General features: G+C 32.4%; 1 protein-coding gene across 1 annotated transcript; it reads left to right on the forward strand.

Moving 5' to 3' along the window:
• Window positions 1–216: 216 nt before the first annotated feature.
• LOC129220888 (putative sodium-dependent multivitamin transporter) lies at window positions 217–25986 on the forward strand. Its single transcript, XM_054855323.1, has 12 exons — window positions 217–561; window positions 2014–2079; window positions 3022–3141; window positions 5420–5574; window positions 13444–13584; window positions 15357–15492; window positions 18814–19021; window positions 20900–21054; window positions 21967–22214; window positions 22820–22929; window positions 24176–24276; window positions 25912–25986. The coding sequence occupies exons 1-12, from the start codon at window positions 217–219 to the stop codon at window positions 25984–25986; spliced, it is 1860 nt and encodes a 619-aa protein (XP_054711298.1).
• The last annotated feature ends 923 nt before the right edge of the window (window positions 25987–26909 follow it).

Here is a 26909-nt window from a genome sequence, read left to right on the forward strand (position 1 = left end):
CAAAAGCTCATCTACCGATAGGGCATTTGCAAAGTGACGAAAGGAACATTTGGGATAATGATTAACTTGGACTATTTCCCTTTCTTACAGCAATGAGTATTCTCAGTTTTTGCCTGTAAATTATTTCATTCAGTAAATCAGCCGTTTTAAAATATTTTGCAGAAAAAGCGAGGTTTTCTAGTTTAACATCATCTGAACTGAACAAAAATCATCAAAATGGAAGTAGAACGAGCTGTACTAGGTACTGTGGACTACATCATCTTCGCTGTCATGCTGTTGGTCTCTGCTGGTATTGGAGTGTTCTTCCGATTCTCCGGTGGTAAGCAAAAGACTACGGAGGAATACCTCTTAGCTGGAAAGGACATGGCCATTTTGCCAGTGGCTTTCTCTCTCATGGCTTCCTTTCTATCAGCAATCACTGTGATTGGAATTCCATCAGAGATGTATCAATTTGGAATACATATGGCTTATATGAACATTGGTTTTACCATTGGTACTCTATTATCATCATATATCTTCCTACCAGTATTCTTTGAAATGCAAACTTCAACTGCATACGAGGTAAGTTGTACAGGAAAGCAGAATAAATATATTTTTAATGCAATTTCTTGATGATTTATCAACATCTATGCTTAAAATGTTGTTTTTATCAATACTGATTTTATTTATTTTCATAGCTATACATGATGATTAGCAAACATAAATGAAATACGTTTTGGTAAAGCATTAAAAAAGTACTTCAAAAATATTTCCGAGCTAGAAAATCGCCCGTCAAGGTATAACGGGTGAAAATTGCTTCTACGTTTGAACGAAGCAGTTTTAACTCCGACTCCAGTGGATTAACTCTGAACTCCAATAGATAGCGTTCATTGTTGACTACTTTTTTGTTTCTTTATTCTCCTAAAATTAGTTTTACCATTAAAACAGTTAAAGTGCCGGATCCAGTTCAGTCTAGTAACAATGAAGCATTTACCCGCATTAAAAATATTACCAAACCATATAATCAAATTATTTGGCCTTGGCGCGAGTTTCATTGTTGATAACGTCAGCGTTACTCGATCAGTGAATTCGCGGTTATTTATATGAGGATTCATTTAAAGTATTTGCGGTACGTGAGATTTTCTAATAGTTTAAAGCTTTTCTATAGCTTGTGCTTTTTTCACTGACTGCTTTCTCAACCCGACCACACGTGAATATGTGCCTAGGAACGTACAGACACCCGAAATATCCATTTTGACGATCTCCGAGTTAATTACAATGAGTTTTCTCGTGACGTCTGTATGTACGTATGTATGTGCGTATGTGTGTATGTCGCATAACTCAAGAACGGAATGTCCTAGAAAGTTGAAATTTGGTACTTAGACTCCTAATAGGGTCTAGTTGTTCACCACATTTTTTGGTTGCATTCGGATGCTCTAAAGGGGGGTCTTTTGCTCCTTTTTGGAGGGAAATCATTGTTAATTTCGATGTAAACTCAAGTGGTGTTATAATTTGACGGTCACTTGGCAATATACCGCCAGTCTTTTGGTCGCCAAGCTTTGTCGCCAACTTGGCGACCAATTTGGTGATTTTTTTTTTTTTAAATCCAGTTTCAATTTGGCCACTGTTGGTGATATTTAGAGAGTAAACTATTGAACAACTGCCAATAATGAGAAAATGACATTAAATTGGAGTAAAAGAAAGTCATGTGATGCACACATCAGCTCGTTTCTTAAGTTATACGACTTCTGCTCTCTTGGTCATGCATCCACTTTTTATGCTCATTTAACACCATACATTGTGCAGAGTGATTAATAACGTTTTTCAAATATTTTTTTCTTATAATTTTTTTCAAACTCTCAGACGTGATATAAGTTATGAGGCACAAATCATATGGAGCACAAACAAACATAGACACCGCGGCATATTTTAGCACAGTTAAAACTGTTGTCCAAAAAAAAAAGAAGTTTTATTTTTTCTGAATATTTGTTATATATCATTTCTTAATTTTTAATCATTTTTAAATTATTTCAGTATTTGGAAAGAAGGTTCGGGAAACTGACTCGAACTCTTAGTTCTTTAGCCTTCGTTCTTCAAATGGTAAGTTGTTATTTACATAACTTTATTTGCTCCCGTATATGACAAAACATACTTCCTTGTAATTAGAAATGAGGTAAATTAATAGATTATGATATAAACTGTGCATTTTTTCATAATGAAGCTAATAACACACAAATGTTTTCCTTTTTAATTATCTAATATTTCTACTAAGACGCGTTATTTGTTAGTAATTTGTTTTTCAAAAAGAAGCAACTATTCGTATAGGAATAGTTGAAATTCAGACAAGATTTTTGGTTTATTTAACGGACGATTTCAAACATCAATAAACTTCTTTGATTATCGTTATTTTCAAATAAATAAACACTCAAAAAATAAATAAATAAATAAATAAATAAATTTTCGTATTTAATACTTTAATTCAAAAAATATTTATTCTTATTCCTTTTTTTTGTTTATTCGATAAATACTTATGTATCGTGAACGTATTTCTTAATTGAAATGCTCAAACGTAATGTCCTAAATTAAATTTATAAAATGAAAGTCATAATAATATATTTTATTCTTAACTGAAAAATCTTTATTAATGCCTGTATTTATAACATGAAATGAACCAACACATTCTTTCTAACTTTTTATTGGAATGATCTAGATTAAACTAAGTGTATATCGCCCATTACTTGACAAACATTTTATTTCTTCTTAGTGTATATTCATGTCTTGAAAATTTTTTAGTAAAGATACCCATAACAAATTTGAATTATATATTACCAAAATGAACTTCATAAAAAATTGACATGAAAATCAACATGTTTAAAACTGAATAGAAACAGATAATTGTTCTAGAAGTCTCTTGTTAATGAAGGATATAAAACATGAGCAAACTCAGTATAAAAATACTAAAAATATTTGTTTTAGTATATTTTAATATTTTTTTAAGTAAAATGTTTCAATTTGATTCTTATTACACTATACTTTCTGCAGATTCTTTACATGTCTGTTGTACTCTACGCCCCAGCTTTGGCTTTGAGTGCTGTTACAAATTTATCCACTTGGGTGTCTGTGATATCTATTGGTGTCGTTTGTACGTTTTATTGTACTATGGTAAGAAATACAGTAACTCCTTTTGAATTTATTTGTTTCATAAATAAAACTTTTATTTACTTTATACTTGTAAAGGGCTACTTTCAAAGTCGGTCAATTCAAAGATGATTTTTCCCATTTTATTTGCATAATTATTATTGTTATATTTTGCAATAAAAAGGACACTTCCTGAAACAGGCGATTTATTGCATTTATGTTAAAATATTGGAAATTTTATGCGTTTGAATTTCCTTTGTTACTAAATAGAATGTCTCGTAATTTTAATAGCTAGAAACAAGAACATATTATGTGCTATTTAAAATGTAGGTTAGCACGCGATATAACAGTTTTGAACAGAGTAGATTGAACTCAACTTCCAAATGAACATATAGTTTAAGTTACGTAGCGCGTCATTTCATTGGGAAATAATCGAATGAAGGAAAAAAATTAGTTTTGCTTTTAAGATTTACAGTAAAAACAATCTGACTTTTTTTTTGGAAACTCGGTATTTTTAAATGCTGTACAACTGGTAAAAAGTTTTCAATAACTTTTTTGCCATTTAATATTTTATTAAAATGCGAGATTCTGTTGTAAGCCTTTGTACCGACAGTAAAATCGAAAAAGAAGAAGAAGAAAAAAAGATGGAGTGAGAAGAAATTTGATCGTTTCTTACTTATTAACGAGACTTGGTACTTACAATCCAGGAAGATGACAATGAAATACTGTAAGAGCACTTATTTTTAAAGAACTTTAATTTTCGTTATTCTAGTGAGGCGTTGCAGTCACGAAAATTTAAGCCGTGCAAATTATTTTCTGGGGTGGATTTTTCAATTTTCGGCACAGTTAAAATTTGAGAAATTTCCAGCTCCAGAAATCCCTGATATTTTTATCTGCGCAAAATTTTCTACTCGTAAAAATAAGTGCTTTTAAAGTAAGCTTTTGTCCATTGTATTTTTACCCTCAAATAAAAATAAGTTTCTTGCTGAATACCAAAATATGGATGTCCCGTTGTGGTTTCATAGCCTGATGAATAAAACGTCTTATGATAAGAAGTAAATATATATTTTTGTGTTGAAGAATATAAGATAATAATAAAACCTAAATAAGCACAAATTTACAAGATATGGCTTTTGTCGAATGTCTTTTCATCTATAAGCTTGGTATTTAAAAAAAGGGCTAATTGTAATTCCGAAACACGTGACTACACGTTTTTCTTACTTAGTACTTATTTACGTTGCATTATTGTTTGCTACGTCTTAGCATATTAAAGATTCTTATAGTATTATGAATCCAAGATGTTATTATGATGAAGAGCAACGAAACTTTAACGTAGAAAAATGTTTTCGTTTCATGCTCAGAGGAAGAATAGGCAGCAGTTTACCTCTAAACGAGCTTATGTGTGCATCACATGACTTCCTTTTACTTCAATTTAATGTCATTTTCTCATTGTTGGCAGTTTTAATGTGATTCAATAGTTTACTCTCTAAATATCACCAACAGTGGCCAAATTGAAATAAGATTAAAAGAAAAAAAAAATCCGCCAAATTTGTCGCCACATTGGCGACAAAACGGCGACCAAAAGACTGACGATATATCGCCAAGTGTCCGCCAAATAATAACAACACTTGAGTTTACATCGAAATTAACAATGATTTCCCCCTCAAAAAGGGGCAAAAGACCCCCTTTGGAGCATTCGAATGCAACCAAAAAGGGAAGTGCACAACTAGACCCCACTAGGAAACCACCAGAACAAAAGTACCAAATTTCAACTTTCTAGGACATTCCGTTCTTGAGTTGCGACATACATACACACATACACACATACGCACAAACGCACATACGCACATACATACGTACATACAGACGTCACGAGAAAACTCGTTGTAATTAACTCAAAATGGATATTTCAGGTGTCTGTACGTTCCCAGGCATATATCCGCGTGTGGTCGGGTTGATAAATAAACTCAACATTCATTCGGGGGTTAGAAAAATGGAAATTAAGGCCGTTTTTTGAGTGAAATTTTTTTTGCGAATACAATACTTCCTTTTTTGTAAAAGGAAGTAAAAAAGTCAAAAACTATTGAAAGAACAAAATTGTTCATAAAACATAGTGGAAAAATAGGCAGGGGTTTACTTCTCATAAAAGTAAAAAATTATTAAAAGAAAAAATTTTCATTAAATATTACGGAAAAATAGACATTGGTTTACCTCTCAAAAAAGTCAAAAATTATTGAAAGAATAATTGTCTATAAAACATATGAAAAAGTAGGGGAAACATAACAATACATGTATCTTGCAGGGTGGTATGAAAGCAGTTTTGTGGACAGATGTCTTTCAAGCTATTCTAATGTTCCTGGGCATTTTTGCCGTTCTCATTAAAGGTTTGATCGATGTCGGAGGCATTGCAAATGTTTTTCGAATTGCAAATGATGGAGGAAGGCTTGTTGTTCCAGGGTAAGTAAATTTCTTCACAAAATAAATAAATAAATAAATAAATAATTACATTATTCATAACATGATTTATTATTTGTTTGCTCGTTAGATTCAATCTATAAAAAGTAGTATGCGTGAAAATATAAACAAAAAGTTCCAAACAGTATGCTCTATTTTTATGTAAAGTACACAGAAAGGAATGATTTACATCAAACTCTAATTGTCCAAAAAGAAAAAAAAATAAATTGGTCTCCTTCCTTCAGGAGAGTGAATAATTATTCTTTTGTTTAGTGTTTATTCTTATGTCCTTGTTTTTGTCTTATCTTTGTTTTGTTGTTAACTTTTTTCATATTGCTCAAAATTGTTTCTCAGTTATTCATTTTGGCCCATCATTCAAAATTTAAAACTTGGTTTATGTGTTTATTTTGGCTAGTGTTTCAAAATTCTAGAAGTTTGATGTCCATTTCTCCTTAATAAAGCTCACTTATTTGGCACTATTTTCCACTACGTAACAATTGTTTGGCGTAGTATAACCGATTAGGGCTCTTGCGCCAAAAAACCCAATCAAACCAACCAACCAAAAAGATAAGAAGAACGATACGCTTAGTTGTTTTCACTTAGTAAAGCATTTGTGGGGAAAATGAAAGCATCTAAATTATTCAATGAGAAATTGTACCCAATTACAAATTGCACATCTAAAATCGAAAGGCAAGCGAAATTCAAAATTAAATGTTGTGAGTAACATCCCACATGACAAATAAAACTCGTTGAAAGAAAAGTTATTTCCCTTTCGTAGATACGCTGGAGAGGGCAATGTAAGATGTCTAAGCTTTCGTTTTTTTCTTTTTTTTTAAAGTCATCTTCAAACAATGAGGACGGTTGCAAAATAAGGTGGTGTTAAAAAAAAATATTTTTAATCGCTATAGCACGGACAAATTACGGTGTGGAAATACTTAAAAAACTAGAATATTGAAATCGGATAATATCTTTCCATCGTACAGTGTTTTCCAAGATGTATAATTATTATTATTTTACAATGGTATTTGCCAAAAAAGGTTACAAAAGACACTACTGCGCAAACAATACTTAATTAGGGGGTTTAATTAGAGGGAAATATTGAGAGGGTGTCCTCCAATCGCGCAAAACGCGTAAATCTTATTGTTCTGATCGTTACTAGTTAAACTGACTTCAAAGCAAGGTATTTTTTTTTCTCAGTTTGAAACCTTCAGATAATGTGTTTCGATCTCAATTCTATATTTTATCGTTCTAGTGTAGCTCTCCTTGATTGAAATATTTATCTGCCATAGATGTGGCGGTATTCTCAGAGTAGGTTGACTTGCACCCTTAGTTAGTCTCTATGCTAAATGAACAGTTTAGCTGTACTCCACGTAAAAGATGGAATATAATGGCTAGACAGTGGTTAGAAACTTCGCGTTCTGAAAGTGTAACTTTTATTTCAGCTCTGGGTTTCTACTATTTTTTTTCTTCATAAAACCAAAAATTCTTAAAAAAAAAAAAAAAAAAAAACGGAAAAAAAAATCTACTGAAGGTAGCTATTTGCTCAATCAAAGGAATCGTTTACGGTTTCTCACAGATGTAATCCAATGAGTAAACTGAGCATTCTAAATGCCAAGTATATTCATTGCCAATTTACTAGAACAGACATCAAAGAGTTTGCTTGCTTCTGTTTCAAAATACAGGTCTCTTCTCTGTAATCAGAATTCCTCTAATTCGACTGTAAAATTTCATAAGATGATGATGCTTACCAAATAGGATATTGTTGACTGAATTACAGTAGAAAATTGCCTACTTCCATGTTCTTATGTTTTTACCTTTGAGCTATAACACTATATAAGGAGAGAGAGAACTTAGCGGTCCGTTTTTGCTCTAACCAGCGTGGAAAAACCAGAACACTTTCTACATCTAAACGCATGTTTAATTTTGCTAAGAGTTTTGCCATGCATTTTCCAAGTGTGTCATTTGCTTCAGTAGGGATGGTGAAAGAAGTGGTCTTTTCCAGTTGCAGGGCAGGTTTTAATGCGCAAAACATTTGTCCATTCTCTTACGAATGACACACTGCGAATTATATTGCTGAAAAATGAGTGGTGTACTCTCCGCTTAGTACTATTACTCAACTGTCTGTCTGTCCTTCAATATATTCCTTTCCCTGAAATTTCGAAACATAAATGGTGCTAATTAAAAATAGGCATTAATAAACAACTCCAAAGCAATGTCGCTCTCCTTCTCTATCAACAAACGAATTCTCGCGACACTTTGTTTGTCAACTCAAACCGTACTTGAAAACAACTTTAGGGTCGTCAAAATATATTCTCCTTCAGCAAATGAAAAACTGTCAGCAAATCACTACGAAATCTAAAACAAACAAATGTTTTACGTGTTCTGTTCTGATTTCTTGAAACCATTATAGTTTCTTTAAACAGAGATTTGTCGGATGATGAATGGCGCCTGCTCTCATCACTATCAGTATTTGTTTAAACTGATGAAAAGAAAAACTATTTCGTTTTTATCTCGGGTCAAGTAAGATCCTAAATCTGGAGCAAATTACACATCTTTGCACTTCCTTGTGCTTGAAACTACCACAATTTTGCATGTATTTTTGCAGGGATATCAAAATAAAGAGGTTAGTTAGTGTTTCAACCACTAGTTTACGATAAGAAATCTAACCTTATGCTAAACATTTGATTACTTTGCATCCATTAGTTATCATAAATTTCCAGAAGTTTAATGTGTTTCTTTGTGTTTAGGTTTTAAAAGTGATTTTTTTTGAGACATGGAAACATATGCTTGCTTATCATTAGTTTTCTAAATGAAACGCACCCTTAAAAATGCGTAGCATCGACTTTGGAATCTTCTGAAAGATAATTTAAATATTTTTACGGGAAAATAAAATATTATAAATAAAAATGTGTCCGTTTAGCATTTTTTACATGATGATGTTTACTTCTTTGAAAGCCATAAACAATTTATACATCGTAAGAATTGCTTTGAAAATGCTAACAGAAATTAAAAATAAATAGTATAAGCAGTTGACATGTCATGGAAGTTAAGTTTGAAAAATCGTGAGATAAATTAAAAATTAATAGTTTGCGGTACATCACTGTAGTATTACTTCGCTTCACTCGAATGCAAGCCTCATAAAAATCGTGAGATAAATTAAAAATAAATAGTTTGCGGTATATCACTGTAATATTACTTCGCTTCCCTCGAATGCAAGCCTCATAAATAAAAGTTGAGACGATTCAGTAGGCGTTTTGCTTTCCTTCGTTTTTTTTCCCACTGATGCGGTAATAGTTACCCTGAAAACATTTCTCAAGAGGCTTTTGAATGTATGACGTAGTTGCAATCACATTAATTTTATCAATCACTCTTGATATATTTTCTTATGGAAAAGAAAAGTCTCGGACGATTAAAACTTTGATTTAGTTCTGTCTGATGCTATAGGAACTCTACTCGAACAATTCTAACCAGAGTTACGGAATCGAAGTCATTGAGAGGTAATAATTTTATGGTAAAGGAGCCGGAGTAGGAGACTTCTAAATACCAACAGTGTTTCTTCTCTCTAAAGTTGCTATGTAATAGATACGACCTTTTGCAGCCCTTGTGCGATTCTCCAATGTAGCATCCATTCTTTTTCGTGTCACCACTATCGACGGATGCCGACAAGTGAATTTCGATATCCACTTTCCCCACCAGATGGGGGCATCTTAGCTCTCTTCGATGTGAAACTGCACTAGGAATTTAATTTTGCCAAGAGCACTCAAAGCGAAACAAATACTCGCGGGATCTTTTACAAGCCGCATACTTATACGACATGGAAGCTGTCAAATTTCTGCATCTTGAAAAGACACTGATTGGATCCAGGTTCAAATCTGCGTCTTTAGGCGTAAGGGGCTAATGCCCAACCACTACACCACTCTGTCGGCTTCAATTTCGGGTGTTGCAACCGGAGTTTGTCGTTCCCACTGACTCCGATTCATATGTGCTACAGTACATTACAGTTAGTTTTAGAGTGGATTTTAACTGCATCCAATAAAAAACTTCATGTCCTCATATAGAACTTAATATCAACTATGATAATAACTTAAAAGAACTAATCTCCCTCCTAATTATTTTATGCCGTTTTATTTATTACTAGTGGCACCCGTACGGCTTTGCCCGTAGTAGAAAATCAAAAGGTCATTTGGTTCGCCTGTATATTAAAAAATAATTTATGATGCAGTTCTCGCCAATTGGCTATGTTAAATGGATCTCCCATGTTACGGATACACGTTATGATTATTTCGTAATTTACTATTCCACTTTGTGATAATTTGCTCGGAAAATGTTTTCTTAAAATTGGTATAGAAAAAGAACAAAATCGAATTTTCGAAAAATCGCTTCAAGGTGCACACCCTCATGCTACAAACTAACATTGTGCCAAATTTCATGAAAATCGGCCGAACGGTCTAGGCGCTATGCGCGTCACAGAGATCCTGACAGACAGAGATCCGGAGAGACAGAGATCCTGACAGACAGAGGGACTTTCTACTTTATTATTAGTAAAGATATCTCATTCTTACAACTTCAAACAAGTTCTTAACTTATAAAACATTAATTTATACTGTGTGTCATTCCATAGTTTTAGATGTACGTTGCGCCTAGCTGTAACGCTATATGTAAATTTGGAAAAAATAAGAGCATAATAAAGCAAACAGTAGATATATAACACAAGCAATTTTCACATTTATTCAAATTTCATTGCAAACTTGCAAATTGCATGAACATGATAGTCACAATATGGCTTTTGTGCAATAAAATTTATCGTTAAGCACATAACTATTTTTTATGCTTTATTGTTGAAACGAGGATTATCATCGACACTGAGCAATCACAGCATAGTATTCATCTCTCGTAGAGCAAACAGCTTGACGTCAGTATGACGTGCAATATGATGTCAGTATTACAAATAATTTTCTTGAGTAAACATTCAGCAATGTCCGGGATTTTCTTTCCTATTAAGAAAGTAATTTGACAAAAATCTGAAACGTCTGTTAACGTCTGCAGAAGTAGGTCAATATTTTTTGAAAAGAATTACGTTTATACGTTTATTTTTCTTTACATGTCACAGGCAATGTCATGCCCAATCTTGTTATTAAGTATACAATTTCGTTAAAGGCAGTTTTGTCATGTAAGTAATTTTTAAATTAAAGTCATATTTGTCTGAAGTAAACATTATATAATAATACGAAAAGAGAAACCTTGAACAAGGCAGATATGTAAACCTGGAAAATGTTTTATATAATTTCCCTTTTGGTAATGACACCATTATCACGCATACTTTTAAAGCCGCATTTGTTTAATGCAGCTTCCTTGCAATGGAATTCATTCAAGACACTTTGAAATATAAATTACCTAAAACACAATGACTGGAAAAGACATCTGAAGTCAATAAACGCAAATTTAAAACATAATTTTCTGGTATTTTAGTCAATATCCATTGTTCTATTCTTGGATGAAGACACGCCATTAAAAAAAACGTGATTCAGAAACAATTATTTAATTGCTAAACAATTTTGTTCTCGTGCGTGTTGTAGCTATTCCGTGCTAATCGTAAGAAAATAGTTTCCCATCTGCTGAAATCACAAAATATTGCAGCAACTAATTTGCACCTAAAAAAGATTGAATTTGAAATCCCAATGGGGTTGTTTCCTTCAGTCAAAAGTAGTACTTCTAGTCACTAAAATTGATAGAATAATCAAAAAAAAAAAAAAAAAAAAAAAAAACGTGGACCCAGAAAGTACTTTCATTTTCCCCAACAGTTATTTTTTAATTAATTTTTTTTAATGTCCGGTTTTTCAAACTGGGCGTGGTCTTTTTGACGTCACAAATGATGCTCTTTTGCGCATCTTTCTATCGCGTTTTCATGTTATGATAATCAAGAAGCAAATTAAAATTCCGCTCTACGCTTGCTATCAACCATATCGTTGCCAATACACGTGAGTAAAGATGCGAATTAAATATTTTGTTCTGTGAATGGCAACTCTGAATGGCATTTCATCATTTGTGATGTCAACGGCAGAAGACATAAACAATGAAAGCGCACCGATTTCAGTAATTTTTTAAAAATATTAAACCTAAACAAATTATTTAAAAAATGTTCAGATCCTATGTTTTAAAGCATGCTCTTCCAGAAAAAAATACTCTTAAAATTTTGGAAACGACCCCATTGACAAATGAATTATTGTTGTTAAGCTGCTATCAAAAAAGAATTTTGACAACAAGTTATTGTAAAACAACACTTTCTGATTTAATGTTTCCTGAATTTGGTGTTGTAATTAGTAAACTTTTGACATTTGAAAAAGTCCATTTATAGTTACGATTTACTCACCAGTGACAAGTATTTGATTCTATAAGGAATTTACAATTTGACTGAATCGTAATAAATTGTCCCTGATATCCCAATAAAATACAAATAAACTAACTAATAAAATGTAATGAAACAAAATAAAACAAATGAATAAATAAGTAAAAATAAATATAATAAATTTGCAAAAGGTACATATAAACGTAAAATTAGTAAAAAAAATACACGTAGGGCAAGGTGGATGGGGCATAGTGAAATAGTTCATTTCTTTTACACATTCTATCTTTTACTAAATCACTTTCGCATTCATTTTTTAATTAATTTATTTGCATTCCTTTATTTAATATTTCATTTATTCATTTATTAATTCATTTATATATGCATGTACTACAGTAAATTCCGTTACTGTTAAATATGTTTCCATTTTCCTGAGCTTATGTATTAAATTTCTGAAGAAATCAACCTTACTGAAAAAATAAAGTTGTGTATATACCTACAGGTGGTTATCAAAATAATGGAAACACCTGTGAATAAAACTGACATTTTTGAACGCGCTTTGTAAGTAAAAATGAATAAAACTAGATATCTATTTTTTTGTAAATAGCAATGTATATGATCTGGTAGTATTTGGTAGTTTAACGGAATTTCTGGAAGTTTTGAATTTTTTTCAAGCGCGTGAAATGTCGGACCTCTCAAATTTTTAAATAGGCCAAATTGTTGGAACGCGTCTAACTGGAGCAAATGTAACTGAAACATCTCAAATTTTTGGCGTTTCTAGAGGTACAGTATCTTAAGTCATGATAGTTTACACACATCACGGTAAGACAAGCTTGGCAAAGCAAAACAGTGGAAGGAAAGAGAAGCTCAGAGAAAGAAACCGACGTGTGTTGAAGTGGATTGTAGTGTCTAAAAAGTGAACAACAGCAGCAAAAGTGACCACAGAACTCAATCACGATCTGGGTTCACCAGTGTGAGTGATTATAGTTAGAAGGAATTCTTTATAAACATTAAGTTTACGGCAGAGTAGCGATTTCGAAATTTTTTTAAAAAGTGCTTCCATTATTTTGATAACTACCTGTATATGCTCTATTAATGACACGCTAAAAATGTAAACATTCACTTGTACATGTTAACTAGAAAATTCTATTATTTCCAATAATAAAAAAGATATTTTATGTTATCTCAAAGTATGAAATACAACTAGAAAAACTACGAAACTACTACCTTATGAATTTATCCGCGTTAAATGTTAAATATGTAATGACTTTTTTTTTTTTGCCATGTTGTACGCAAAATGAATAAGTGACAGCAAATGGTTTCCCTTTCAATAGACATACAGACATGAGAGGGAGGGCATCAATGCATATTGTAAATTCAATCACCGTGACTAAACATGGTCTAAACACGCTCAAAGAAAAATACTATCTAAATACGAACAAAAGAAATCACTAGAAAACAAAATCTTGCTCACTTATTGAAATAAATTATTGTAATAATACAAATTCGTAAAATATTTTTTTTTTCAGGTTTGAAGTTAATCCAGAAGTTCGTTATACAATGTGGAATATCCTCATGCAAGGTTTGATTCTTTCCATGTCTGCGTTTGGAGGAAATCAAGTGCAAATACAAAGAATGTTGACTGTAAAAAATGTTTCGCGAGCCAGAACGTAAGTTTTACTTAAATACGTATTCGAATATCCTGCAATTTTATGGGACATGGGAAACGTACAGAAAGTTTATCAAAAAGTTCCGTCTAGAACTGTACGAACCTACTTTCCCGTATACAAACTATGATTTTCTATCGTCAGATATATATTTTCTCAATTACCTAAGATTGCAAATTATGTCAAAGATATCTTTTTAATTTTTGATAATGATTTCAAACAATTAAATCTGCTCTTCTAATGTGAAAAAAAAACAATATAGAATTTATATCAAATTCAGTTTCTCAAATTATTAGGGTTTACTTTTCTGTAAATGTCAACACAGTTAATGAGTTTGTATTAGGAACACTTTAAATTAAGTTATTTTTCCTGATACTTAAGCGCATAATTTTTCAAACGGCTAGTTGGTGAAATAATTTAAAAAAATATGTTTCTCTAAAAATAAAACTTCGAATCTCAGTATGTAAAAAATAATAAATCTACAGAGTAGCAGTACTTTTTGTGCAATACAGAGGCAGCTAATATATTAACTATTCCATTAAAACTTGTAAAAGTTTTTTGGAAGATAAATAAGAAACATTATAATTAAAAGTACATCTAAATAAATAATTTTATCAAAAACAAAATCGTTTGAAGCTATTTCTTATGGGTAACTTAATACATTACCTCAAATTTGTTTTTCTTTTTTCCTTTGTTACCAACCAGAAAATTAATTTTAGAAACAAAGTAAGACTAAGTACATTACATTAATAAGCGTACGCCTAAATAAACAATGTTCCTCAAAAACAAAACGGTCTGAAACTCTTTATTTCTGGTAAAGAATAAAACGATCCGAATTTCCTTTTGTTTTTCCTCGCCGAAAATAAAAAAAGTAATCTTAAAACTTAAGAATGAAACTAGTAAGTCAGTTAATCATTAGCTTTGATCAATGTTAAAGTCTACGAAAGGTTGTATTTCGATTCCTATTAATAACTGTTTTCCTATTTTTTGAAACTAAAATTGAGAATATATTCAGAATCTGAAACTTTCTTTTTGTTTTTTGGTACTGAATTTTTTATTTTTATTATTGTTGGTTTTATAGATAAAAAAGTTTAAAATTCTCCCTCAAGCGCATTTTTTTTTCAAAATATTCTTCATTTTGAACATATTCCTCTTTAAAAGACTTTTTCAACAAAGTAGATTTCAAGCAAATATGAATTTTAATTCGGGATTTATGTTTGCTTTAAATTTAACCTTAGGCTCCAATGTTAAAAATTTTGAATAGTTTATTTCGAAATCAAGAGCTTTTCTTAATAAAATTTGTTTTAAGCAAATCTGCCTTTGAGTTAATCTGCATGTGTCTTAAATTCCCCGTTGACAAAATTTAAGTTTTTTTTTTGAACTTTTAGGAATTGAACAAAACATTTTTCAAACCAAATGAAGCCAGTCCTCAGGATCATTTACATTTTTAGTTTGATATTAGCTCTTGTTTCCTAAAGTTTTAAAGCCCTGCTACATAACGTTGAATTCCTTAACATTGGGTTTGGTAAATTTTCTATCAGAGCCTAACCTCGTCAAAAAATATTTATTTGTAAATAAGATTCGTTAAACCCTTCTTATAATCACACTAGTCTCACAAAATTACAATTTTAAGTAACATCGTCACTTTCGTTTAAGTCACTTATAGTAAAATGATAAAGAATTTAGTAGAAACCAAACATAATTTATATCCAATTGTTGAATTTTTCTGTAAAGCTAAATTGCTATATCTCTCTATTTATTTATTTTTCTTTCAGTGCACTTTTTGTGAGCATTCCAATGGGCTGTTCCTTCCATTTACTGAATTGTTTGGCCGGAATCGTCGTGTATGCGTATTTTTCCAACTGTGATCCCATGACATCACCAAATAAACCAATATCTTCAGGAGATCAGGTTGGGAAGATTAAATCTCTTTAATCTAGTTTCATACACGTTTTTCCGTTCAGCTGGCAGTTTGTATGTGCTATGATGCACATGTCACGTTATTATTTGAAAGATTATTATAAATCTACCTTGCATACATTTTAAACTTAAACCCTTAAACCAGTTCAGTTGAGTATGTAGCAGAAAAATGATTATGCTAAAAATAAACCACCCTGTATTTGCAACTACGGCAGAATCACCCTCTTTAGTCTGCAATAACCCTAACCGAGCTCACGGCAACTAACCTCACATAGAAACTGAGTGTATCTTTACACAGAGTATTAAAAATATTTAAGGAATTAAGTGACAGGTCCATAAATTAGTGCGACTTCTCAACGGAAAAAGGAATATAAAAGCTATGGTATAAAGATGCAAATTAACTGCTTGGCTCTGAGTACTTTTGGCAAAACTAAGTTCCCAGTATAGTTTCGCATCGTAGAGAGCCCAATTATCTCCACCTGGTAAAGAAACTGAGCGTCAAATTTCTCGGGTTAATGGCTTCCATCGATAGTAGTGCCACATGGAAACAGTAGATGCAATATCGGGGATAGCATTAAGTCTGCAAAAGGTAACGCCTCTAATTCAGCCCGATTAGAAATTAGAAAGATTCCTTTTTCTTTTGCATCGCCTGACTTTGAACGGTGTACATCGAAAATAAAATTTGTGCTCAACAATCAGACTTGAAAAAAGAAAAAAATTCAGCAAAATTTTCCAAAGGATTGCAGGGAAAAAATCCAAAAATTAGAAATGTTAAATTCTACAATTTCAGGAAAAGCTTAAAAACAAAAGTCAGAATTTTATTTGCTTATATTCGAGAAAAAAATGGCAACAGATATTTCTTTTCAATGATTTTCTTCACGCTACAAATTTTTAAAAAAGCATTATTCAACAATGACGGTGATCAACAAAGAATTTTTGAAAGTTTACCAACATTTTAGCATGAAATTAGTAAAAAATAGCAATAAACTCACATTCTAATTACCTTAAAACATCGGAAAATTTTTTATCTGATGCAGAAAAATAAGGGGTTTCTATGGTTATTTAATTCCATTTCTTGTGAGCATTTTTTGCCCTCATATTATAAAAACACGCCGTTTTCGGTTCCTAAAATTAAAATTCGAACGGTTCGGTTCTTTTTTGCCTTTTGATAATCCCCCTAATTCCTTTCTCTGGTGCCCAAGTACCTCCCAGCCACCTTTGGCCGAGATCCGACGTAAACTGTGGATTTGTATAAGGAACAAGTAAACATAAATACATACATACATATAAATATATTCTCTGTTTTTTTTATATTGATTTGATATTAGAAATTTAAAAATTAAAAATAAATTTAAAAAAATGTATTTATTAATTTTTTGAAATAATTTACTTGATTTACCTTTGATAAAATTCAAAGGAAAAAAATCAAAACATTGTAATTCTTTTCAGCGACTGATTTTGAGAATTGTGTCAGAAAATTTGGTTTCAAATTATGCAAATTTACAACCTATAACTTAGAATTTGCTACTGAAGGTCATACAATGCGTTTTAAACATCTTTTATTAAATAGAAACGGTACACTTTTAATTGAATGTTTCTCTTGCGTAAATATGAAGTTTAAAACTATTCTTCATTAAAACGCCGACCCGTTTAAGCAATGGTAATGCATCAATCATCCAGCACCAAGGCTTATAATGCGAAAATTTGCAGTGACAGTTGTTTAAAGTAACTACAAAAGGCTGAAATAGCTTTCTTTCTTAATTTTAAAAAATCTTGCACTTATAGTAGTTATTTTTATTGATCAATATCTACTCACTAAACGAAAGAGTTTGAAATTTCTCATCCGTGTCTATAATTTTCTTTACATTTATGCTCAATTTAACAAATTACCCTTAACTGTTATCGGTATCTGTAATTCGCACAAATGCTATGAAAATATATTTACCGCTATGCGCCTATTATTGCTTGTTCTAAAAGTAAGTTTCTTAGTATTGTTAACATGATATATTCTTCTAAATTATCTATCATTCATAAAAGCAGGATTTTCATCCGCCATCCTGTATGCAGGCGTCAAAGCTGAAAATCAGTTGAAAACTCGTGATCATAATCCGTTTGTTCAATAAGTTAACATCAATAATTGGATAACTGGCAGATTTATTTTTTAAATTTCAAAGGATTATATTTGTTAGAAAGAATTGGAGCCGGTTAAAAAGAATAAATTTGTCTGCTTTAATGCAGGAAACATTTGTGACGTTATGTTTCTTTTTGCTGGTAAAAGTAAAATTTCAGCGAAAATCAGAAACATTAAAAGCAAAGAGTACTTTTGCTTTTAATATTTCTGATATTCGTTCAGCAAAGCATTTCGGTACAACTTAGCAATATGTCGTTAAATTTGGCACAGAATATTAAATACCCAATTTAGTACCAACTTGGCAATTTTTGGCGAGGTTCCTATGCAACCTCAAGTTAAAATATTTTATAAATCTTTATCGACAATATCTAAAACTTTTTGGGATTGTTTCGAAGCAGACCAAGAGGTGTTAAGAGTTTAAAATTCCTCTCCTCAGCCTACAGCACTTATACTCTCTATTTTTCATCATTTTCCCCATATGTCTAGTTTTATTAGTGTTATTACGATAGCTTGTGAAACAAAACACCAACAAAAACATTGGGTATATTCAATTTGGCCAGACGCTTTATAGACATATTTTGTATTTTGTAACGCCTTTATCACTTAATGCTTGACGTCTACGGCACCGTACCGGCAACTTTTTATTTTTTTATGCATATAAATCAATTATTACTAAACTTAATTATTTCATGTAAATAATTATCAGAGGTAAGATTTTTCAGACTTCTCTTAAACTTCAATAAATAATTTCATTAAAAAGTTCCCCCTTTATTCCTTTTTCCCTTTCTTGTAAACATAAAATCACCACCAAGGGCTTCGCCAAAATTGTTCTCTAAATTTCTCCAATCTCGAATTCTGCCAGTTTAATTAAAATAATCTTGTCAGATACTGCTTCGTTGACCGAATGATGATGGATGGTCAGATTTTTTTTTTTTTTTTTTTTTTTGTTATCTTTTTGAAAGCATTTATGTGTACCTTTAGAAGTAGTATGCCCCAACTTTTTTTTTTCTTTTTTGAAAAGTCAACCTAAATATTGTAGTTTTCAAAGTCATGGTAAGATTTTACTTACCTTTTATCTTTTTTCGAAAAATTGAATTTTACGTATATAATTTCAGACATTTTGTAAATATTGCACTTTAATATCTCAATTGTCTGTTTTCAAATCAAACATTTATCTGCAGCTGCTTCCATTCTTCATGGCCTCTGCTCTGAGCCAGTATCCTGGTCTCGCTGGCTTGTGCATTTGTGGAATTTTCAGCGCGTCTTTAAGCACAGTTTCATCGGCTGTAAATTCACTGACGGCAGTAACAATGCAGGATCTTGTTCGACCCCTTTTCGTTGCCAAAGGAGTCTCCGAAAAGAAGACAGCGTTCAGTGCAAAAGCGATAAGTGAGTTAATGTTAACCTAACAGTAGAAGAATCATTCTTTAAAGGGATAATGTCTGAGCTAATGAACACGACGTATTTTATAGGAGAAAAAAACCATATTTAGCATTCTGGCTTTTAATAACAAAAATATGTATGTAGGACCATAGGCAGCTCGCACAAGGGGGCAAAGGGAACAATTACCCCCTCACTTTCAAAAGTAAAGAGGCTTTGGTCCTCTGCTTTTCAATGAACACGAGACATTTAACAGTAGAAAAATATATATTTAAAGGTTCTAGCTGTTAATTTAAAAAAATGTGCATGCAGAATTTACAATGCCAGGGCGTATCGTGTTACGTTCTCTAATGGTTGCTATTTCTTTCGTAAAGACCTCGTTGTTCATCTTCATTACCAAAGGTGTATCTGAAAAGAAGACAGCGTTTTGTGCAAGAGCTAGAAATGAGTAATCTCTAACTGGATGAAAAGGCAACTATAATAAACATTTTTTGCAAAACTGTACGAACATAGATTTAACATAAGAAAAAACCTTTTTATTTTTTGATAGGAACTAAAGGATAAAATTTTCTGGAAACTGTAAACGCTTGGGCTCATTGGGTTACTTTTTCCAGTTTTTACCATTATTTTTCTTAAAGATTGCAACGAAGCATTTTTGAAGCTTTATCCAGCAAGAAATTTAGCATACGGTACCGTGTTGACGGAAGTCTCCTATTGAAATGCAAAACACATATACTGGTAAAATATGCATCTAAATTCAATTCATTTTTCAAGTAACTGTCATTAGTTTTTTTTTTTTTTTTTTTTTGCTGTTTAAGAGGTTGTTAATAAGGCCTAAAAATGAACTAGATTAGTGGTGAAAATATTTAGTTAAAAGTTATTATGAATGTGTGTTATTACAAACAAAAATCAAACATTCACAATTTTTATAAAATCAGGATTTTAACAGTTTAGCTGCTTCGTCAGTCACCGATGACTGACACTCAACTTTTTGCTCAGGCTGGAAATTTCTTTGGTGATTGACAGTATGAAATGTGATATATAAAACTAAAAAACTATATTGTTATTCAATTCAGTATCGTATTAATGTACTTCGGACGCTACTAATCAAAAAGTTGAATGAATTTTGTTGAAACAGTTAGCGGGAAAAATGATTGTCCATTAGTCCTGTCGCATTGTGCGCGTGGTTTGACCGGGATTTCCTAATAAATGCAGTTGGCGTGTTAAAAGAACATTTAAATAAAATATACTTAAAATGAAAAAATATTACCTTATCTGCATACGTTTTTTGGACTTCCTTGCGATCATACATTAGGAATGTTCTACAAAATATTCTCTACGCTAGAGCTCACAGCAAAAGGGATATGAGTGCTATAACGCTTTTTTGACAAGTACTGACTTTAATCTTTCTTGGACAACTAATAGGTAACAGCTTATTTGAACTTAACTTGTGACTGACTGATTTTCTTTTGTCATAAAATTACTTTTAACTGCAGCATTCTAATGAACACAAACAATTAATGTATTAATTTTTTTAAAACTTTTTTTCATTTTTAATCTATCTGAATTTTTACTCTTCAACTATGGCTTCTTCGTAAAGACCAATGCTAAAGTTGAGGGGGGGGGGGAGGATCACCATTTCCCGAAATATTTGTTTTTTTTTCTTGTAAAAAGAATAGAAATTATTTGAAAGTTAGTTTCAAATCCCCCTTTCTTTTGGTGCCCCCAAAATACTTGTTTTCCTACCTACAGCACTTGTAAAGACGATTATAGTGATGTGGGAATGTAAGAATTATTTTAGTTTATTCAATGAGGAAGTATTCATTTTATTGTATTTCTCAGTTGCTTTTCAATTCTTCTTTAAAATGTAATGTTATTTCTTTTCAGCGCTCTTTTATGGCCTGCTGTGCGTCTCTTTAACATTTTTAGTAGCTACGTTTGGAAATCTTGTTCAAGCTTCTCTGACCATGTTCGGGCTTTTAGGAGGACCCGTTTTGGCTATATTTTTCTTAGGAATGATGACAGAGAGGTCCAACCAAAAGGTAAAACATCTTTTTAGGTAACATTCAATGATTATGTTAAACAAAAGATTTACGATACGTTTTATAAGTTCATAGTTTTCGATAGTTATTATCTTAAATTTCTGGACCTGCATTGAAATGTGATTCCGAAAATAGTACTACATGAATCGAAAGTTGTTCATATTCTGGACTTCGCATGGAATCAAATTGTCTCTGTCTCATCATGCTAAAAAAAATCTGCAATTTTATATACATTTTTTAATAACATTTTGGTATTTTTGAAATTGTTAATTATATCCGCTATACAACATTATTGAGCGAATATACACCACTTTTTTCCTTCTTTATATCTAGTGAAGCGTATTTTTTCTTAATCTGATTTCTTTTCGTAAAAATATGATGGTGATGACTTTGACCTCTTGGGAAACGGAGCACTGGTAGGAATCGTATACTCGATTTGAAACAGAAAGAAGTGACTTCCGTTTAGTTTGACTTAGCTCAGACATTTTACGAAAAATGGAAACACCTTCTATGAATGTTTCGAATTCTTCTATCCAGATTATAGGGCAAAAATTGCTACCCCCCCCCCCAAGGGTCATTAATTTGTAATAGGATTTAACGTGCATCAGTCACAACTACTACACTAAATGGTCCTCGTCTCGATTGACCAGTATGGAACCCGCGAACCTACGCCCACGTTCCATAAGCATAGTTTGAATTAGGTGACTAAAAAGAGCTTGCTTAAATGTTAAGCGAGTTTTATTTTTTAAAATGTTTTAAATTTGGTTTTATCTCCACAATTTATGATTCTTTGTATTTCTTTGCACCTTGACTCAATATTTTCCCATTAATCATAAATTTCCTAAGGAACAGTGTGCGGACGCAATAGCTACATGTATGTTACACAAGTTTTTCTTATTTCTTCTATTCCAGGGTGCCATTGTTGGCCTAATAGTTTCTATAGCTTTCACGGCTTGGATTAGTTTCGGAGCATCTGCCAATGCTCCATCTCCGGAAAAATTACCAGTGTCTATAGAAGGATGCACTTCCGGTGAACTGATGAACTCAACAATGTTGCCATATACTACCCTAGCATTATTTAACAGTACGGACGAAAGTCTTATCTCTAGTTCATCGCTCCTCAGCAATACGACGATTTCATCATCCGAATCTTCAAACGAGTATGTATTCATGTTGAATCCCATTTCTCTTAATGTTTAATTCTCTAACATGTGTAACGCACGATTTGTAATCATTATTTATTGTTGAATGATAACAGAAATGAAATTCTCAACCATGTCTGATATTTTGGTTTGGTTGAGCGGATAGGTCTCTAGGGTTTCATTAATTCAGGAAGTTTTTTTTTTCTTTTTTTTTTGGCCACCTTGTTGCTATTTTCTGTTCCTGACGTTGAACTTTCTATCAAATTACAAAGATTAGTGTTTTTACGCAACACAATTAACTGGGTTTTAATTTTGGAACTGTTTTGTAATAATAACATAGAAAAGAGAGCTTGTTTTTCAAGCATTTTTTAACGTATTTCTTAAATGAAAACACCAACTCTGTACTCCATAACATTCGAAAATATGTCAGCATTTGCTTCAAATTATCTGAGGATTAAACAGCAGAAGTTTATAATAATCATCAGATAGTTTTCAAATTTCTTGAAAACTGTTGTTACTAATTGCAGATGGTCAATTATGTAGTAATGAATAGTATAAAGCTTTATATGAAAATAAATAACTTTAGAAAGTCGGAAATAACTAAAATTCATCTCTTATTTCAGATATCTTTTTCCTCTGTACAGAATATCTTACATGTGGTTTGCACCTATCGGTTTCCTTTCTTGTGTTATAGTTGGATACGTATCCAGTATCATTTTTAGTATTATCTCAGGTGAGTGAACCATAAGACGTTTTCAATTCACTACATTCACATATAGTTGAACTGAACTAAGGCAAAGTTCTTAAACAAGAATTCAGACTTTTAGCTTTGATTTTTAAGGTAAATTTATTGTTGTTTCACTCATTCAAAGACCAGTAAGTTATTAAAATGAAAAATTTAGTGAAAGCTCCTCTTTTAAGTCGCGCGTGAATATGCAAAGGTTTTGTTGCCTCTTGAATATGTAACTCAAACAATTCAATGACTCAAAAAATACTGAAAAACCTATCAAGATTTCAAATATGAAAAATTTGCCTGCGAAATGAGTAATGCTTTTGATATTTTCTGTTAGTTTCACAATCATATGTTTTTGCAGCTCTACTTGGCCCTGGCTATGACGATATTGGAGGGTTTATGGCGTTTACGACGTTAATTGCAAGGGGGCGTTTAAAACAAGGTTGATTTTGGATATTGATTTTCAAAGTATAATATATTCAAGGAAGGGGATAGAGCGAAAGTAAACAAATAGTTTGCCAAAGGGTTATCCACTGTCACTTTTGGGGATTTTCTCCGGAATTAAAAAAAATGTTGAAAAAGGAATTAAAAACTAATGGTATATTTGAGTCAGATCCCTAATAAATTGGTCGTAACAGTATCTAGGGCCTGCACTTCACCTTCATTTGGTGCTCAGTTAACCTGGACGAACCATAACTGAACTGAAGGCGAAACACTTCATAAAAACGCTAAGTATATTTTGTCACCGGTAGCTGAAAAATTTGCACAGTGAGAAATCTATTTTTATGAACTTCCAATTCAGGAAACTGGTGAAAATCGGTGTGATTCCGGAACGTGTGGCCCGGAAATAACCTGCGACGTTTCGGAGTTTTCTTGCAGTGTACAAGCACCTCTATTAACGTATTTTATGCAATTTCTAATACAACTTGTAAAAGGTAAAAATAAGATTGGCTTAACTAATCAAAGCAAGCGAAAAAATATTGTATCCTGCTATCCGGAGTCCTACACTAATTATGAGCAAAGTTACCAATCCTTTTAAAAGCATAATTAAATGGGTGGCGGGGAAAACGTTGTATATTCAAGACAACAACCTCTCCTACAAGCCACCCATTCAATTACTAAACTAAATATAATAAACGAAATTTAAAAAAACAACACATTTTAATGTTTTTTTATTTCAGTGATATTGTTAATTGGATAATTTGTTCATTTTTCTTCAAAAATATATATTTTTGTTCTCTTTCAGGTTTAACAGAAGATGTGCCTCGAGAATATTTAAGTCCCGTTCTCAAGTTTTTCTTAAGTGATAAAAAAGAATTTTGCAAGAAGAACGAAGTAAAAATATCGGTATAAAACTTTTTATTTCACAGTTAAAGCACCCAGAAACAAAGGAATATAAATGGCAAAATAAAATATTTGGAGATAGTAGAACAAATGGTAGGGAAAACTCGCATCAGGGTGTCGGGGCAGTAGACCGAACTAAGGTTTAAGCCATAGAGGGAGACTGGATAATGCATATGTATTAGTCGGAACCATAAAATGTGTTCAGAATGTCGAGGTGTTTATATTAGGAAGTGTTCAGATACAGAGAGTTCACTATACTTCACAACAGGATTCCTCAAATACAGTTTAGTCCACAAGCAGCACAAATATAGTTAAAATTTGGTGTAAAATTTCATAGGGTAAAACATAAAATAAACTTTAATAATATACTGGACTTTTCATACTTGCAAGTGTCAGGAATGCTTAAACTTCTAAGCAGGGAGAGTTTTGGCGAAACGCAGTTCATAAACGCTTTTGTTGGTGCATATCTTTGGACACAGTTTTTACTAAAAGGGGAGGGAGGCGTGGTAGCCCGATCGGTAGATTGTCGGATTCGGGGTCGGAGGGTCCTGAGTTCGAACCTCGATGGTCGAAGATCCACCGTCGTCATTAAAGGGGACTGGGCGACGTTAAATATGCTCGTGGTCTCAATGTCCTCCAAGTGAAACGATACCTCTGGGGGTGCTAGCACCAGGTAGCTATTAGCTCCTGGTATAGTTTTAAATTCTCATTAACTGTTCGATCCGGTGATGGTGCTGCTATCTAGCGGTATAAAAAATAATGGAGGCAAGGTACTTAGTATGCAGTCCTCGACATAAATACAGTTGTAGTCAGTTGTGACTCGGAATCGTAGAATCGTACTAAAAGGGGATTCAGGTTTTGCCTTTAAACAAGCCAGAATGGTGACGTCATTACACAGAACTGTTTGTGGTTCTCACAATCATAAGTCGTTCGGACTTTTCCTGAAACTTCGCCAAAGAGGGAACAAAGTTAAGCCGTTTAGAATAACTTTGCTCCACTTTGGCTTAGACTTGGTGCCTCTTCAAATATTTTAAAACACTTAATTTCAAAAGAATCTAGAACACCCAGAGCTGCATTTTGCTGGGAAAATTGTAGCATCAGTTTTCAACTCATTTTTACACAAAATAAGTTGGCAACACTACAAACAGCTCATTGTATGATCCAATAGCTTTGAAGTTACCGTTTAGAAGCTACCCTTGAATGCTGATTTGAAATTGCTGAAATCGCTTTTCCAGAAATTCAAATTGGGTGTGTAGTACAGTAAATTATTGATGCTATGAAATAAAATTTGGGAGTTTTTGAACAGTTAGATTCCACCCCCCCCCCTGGGTTTTAATTGCTTTCAATTAAATAATATAGTTAAATATTACATCGAGAGTTTCAAAACAAAATAGACTTCGGAGAAATTTAATGTTTAAAATGGTATACTGGACGGACCTTGAACCATTGGAATGGTATACGGACCATTGGAATCGTATACGGACCTTGAGCATATTGAACAGTAATAACTGAAATAAAAACAGCAACATAACTTATTTCCATTTTTCAAGATTTCATGTATTTTACACTGCCATCTAATTTTAAGTAAAAAAAAACTAATTTTGGACTAGTAGGAGTAATTGAATCCATTATTTTCAGGGTCCAATAGAGCTGGAAATAGTGAATGGCATATCTAATGGATCTCACAAGTTAAAGGAAAAAGAAACTATTTGAAGAAAACTTGTATGTCACTCGAAGCTTATCTCTCATCAACGTGAATCTTGCATCAATCACAAAGAGATGGTTTTACCATGTATCTACATCAATTAAAGATAAAATATTGTCTACCTTCATGAGCAGAAAGCTATTATTGAAGCATAACTTTGAAAATGTTTCAAGGACTTTTGGAGAGAGACCCTATGGAAAAACTGTTCTCTATTTCCCGACTCTTCAAAATGGTTTTATACTTAATGGACTATTCCATCTGAATACGACGAATCCGGTCACTAAAATATTTTTCTAGTGGTTTAGTGCAGGTCACGAAAGTGTGATTTTAAAAGAGAAGCTTTACTATTACAATTCGCACAAAGAAAAAGGAAGAAGAAAAAATTTAAATGAATGAAGAAACTGTGTGGAATTTTTTGTTTCTTGAACGCTGAAAATGTGATTTTCATGATAAAATGTTGAAATCCAATAGTATTCTCAAAACTTTAGAGCTAAAAACTTGCTGACTACATTTTTCAGCCTATCAACACACTGGAAGACAATTTCAAGACATCACAATTTCCGGGTGACGTACCTGGATTTCACCGGCTCCTACCAGTTTTCCTGTGCAAAACAAGTGTTTTCACGAAAATTTTCCTGAACCACTACAAATTATATGAATACATACCAGTGCGAATATAGACTCAGCTTCTTTATTAGGTGCTTCATCTTACCCTCAGTTTCAACTCTTCCAGACTGATTCGACACCAACTGAAGGTGAAATGCAGTCCCTGGATATTTCAGTCTTTCAAGAACAGCAGTAAAATAAGCTAGTCAGAATTTACTTGAAATTCTGTCTTAGCTTCGACCATTATTTGCTTTAGGAGCCTTCCTGTGAAATAAAGCTATTGCTATAAATGTATCTAAGATTTCGTGGACGGTTTCTGCTCAAT

Source organism: Uloborus diversus, chromosome 4 (genome assembly GCF_026930045.1).
Source record: "Uloborus diversus isolate 005 chromosome 4, Udiv.v.3.1, whole genome shotgun sequence".
Taxonomy (NCBI): Eukaryota; Metazoa; Arthropoda; class Arachnida; order Araneae; family Uloboridae; genus Uloborus; species Uloborus diversus.

What these genes read in the sequence shown, in the direction of transcription:
- LOC129220888 (XM_054855323.1), top strand. Translation starts at nt 217, where the DNA reads ATGGAAGTAGAACGAGCTGTACTAGGTACTGTGGACTACATCATCTTC. An exon ending in GTTCAGTGCAAAAGCGATAA is followed by an intron (nt 19,022 to 20,899) that starts GTGAGTTAATGT and finishes ATTTCTTTTCAG; the next exon opens with CGCTCTTTTATGGCCTGCTG. An exon ending in TCATCCGAATCTTCAAACGA is followed by an intron (nt 22,215 to 22,819) that starts GTATGTATTCAT and finishes CTCTTATTTCAG; the next exon opens with ATATCTTTTTCCTCTGTACA.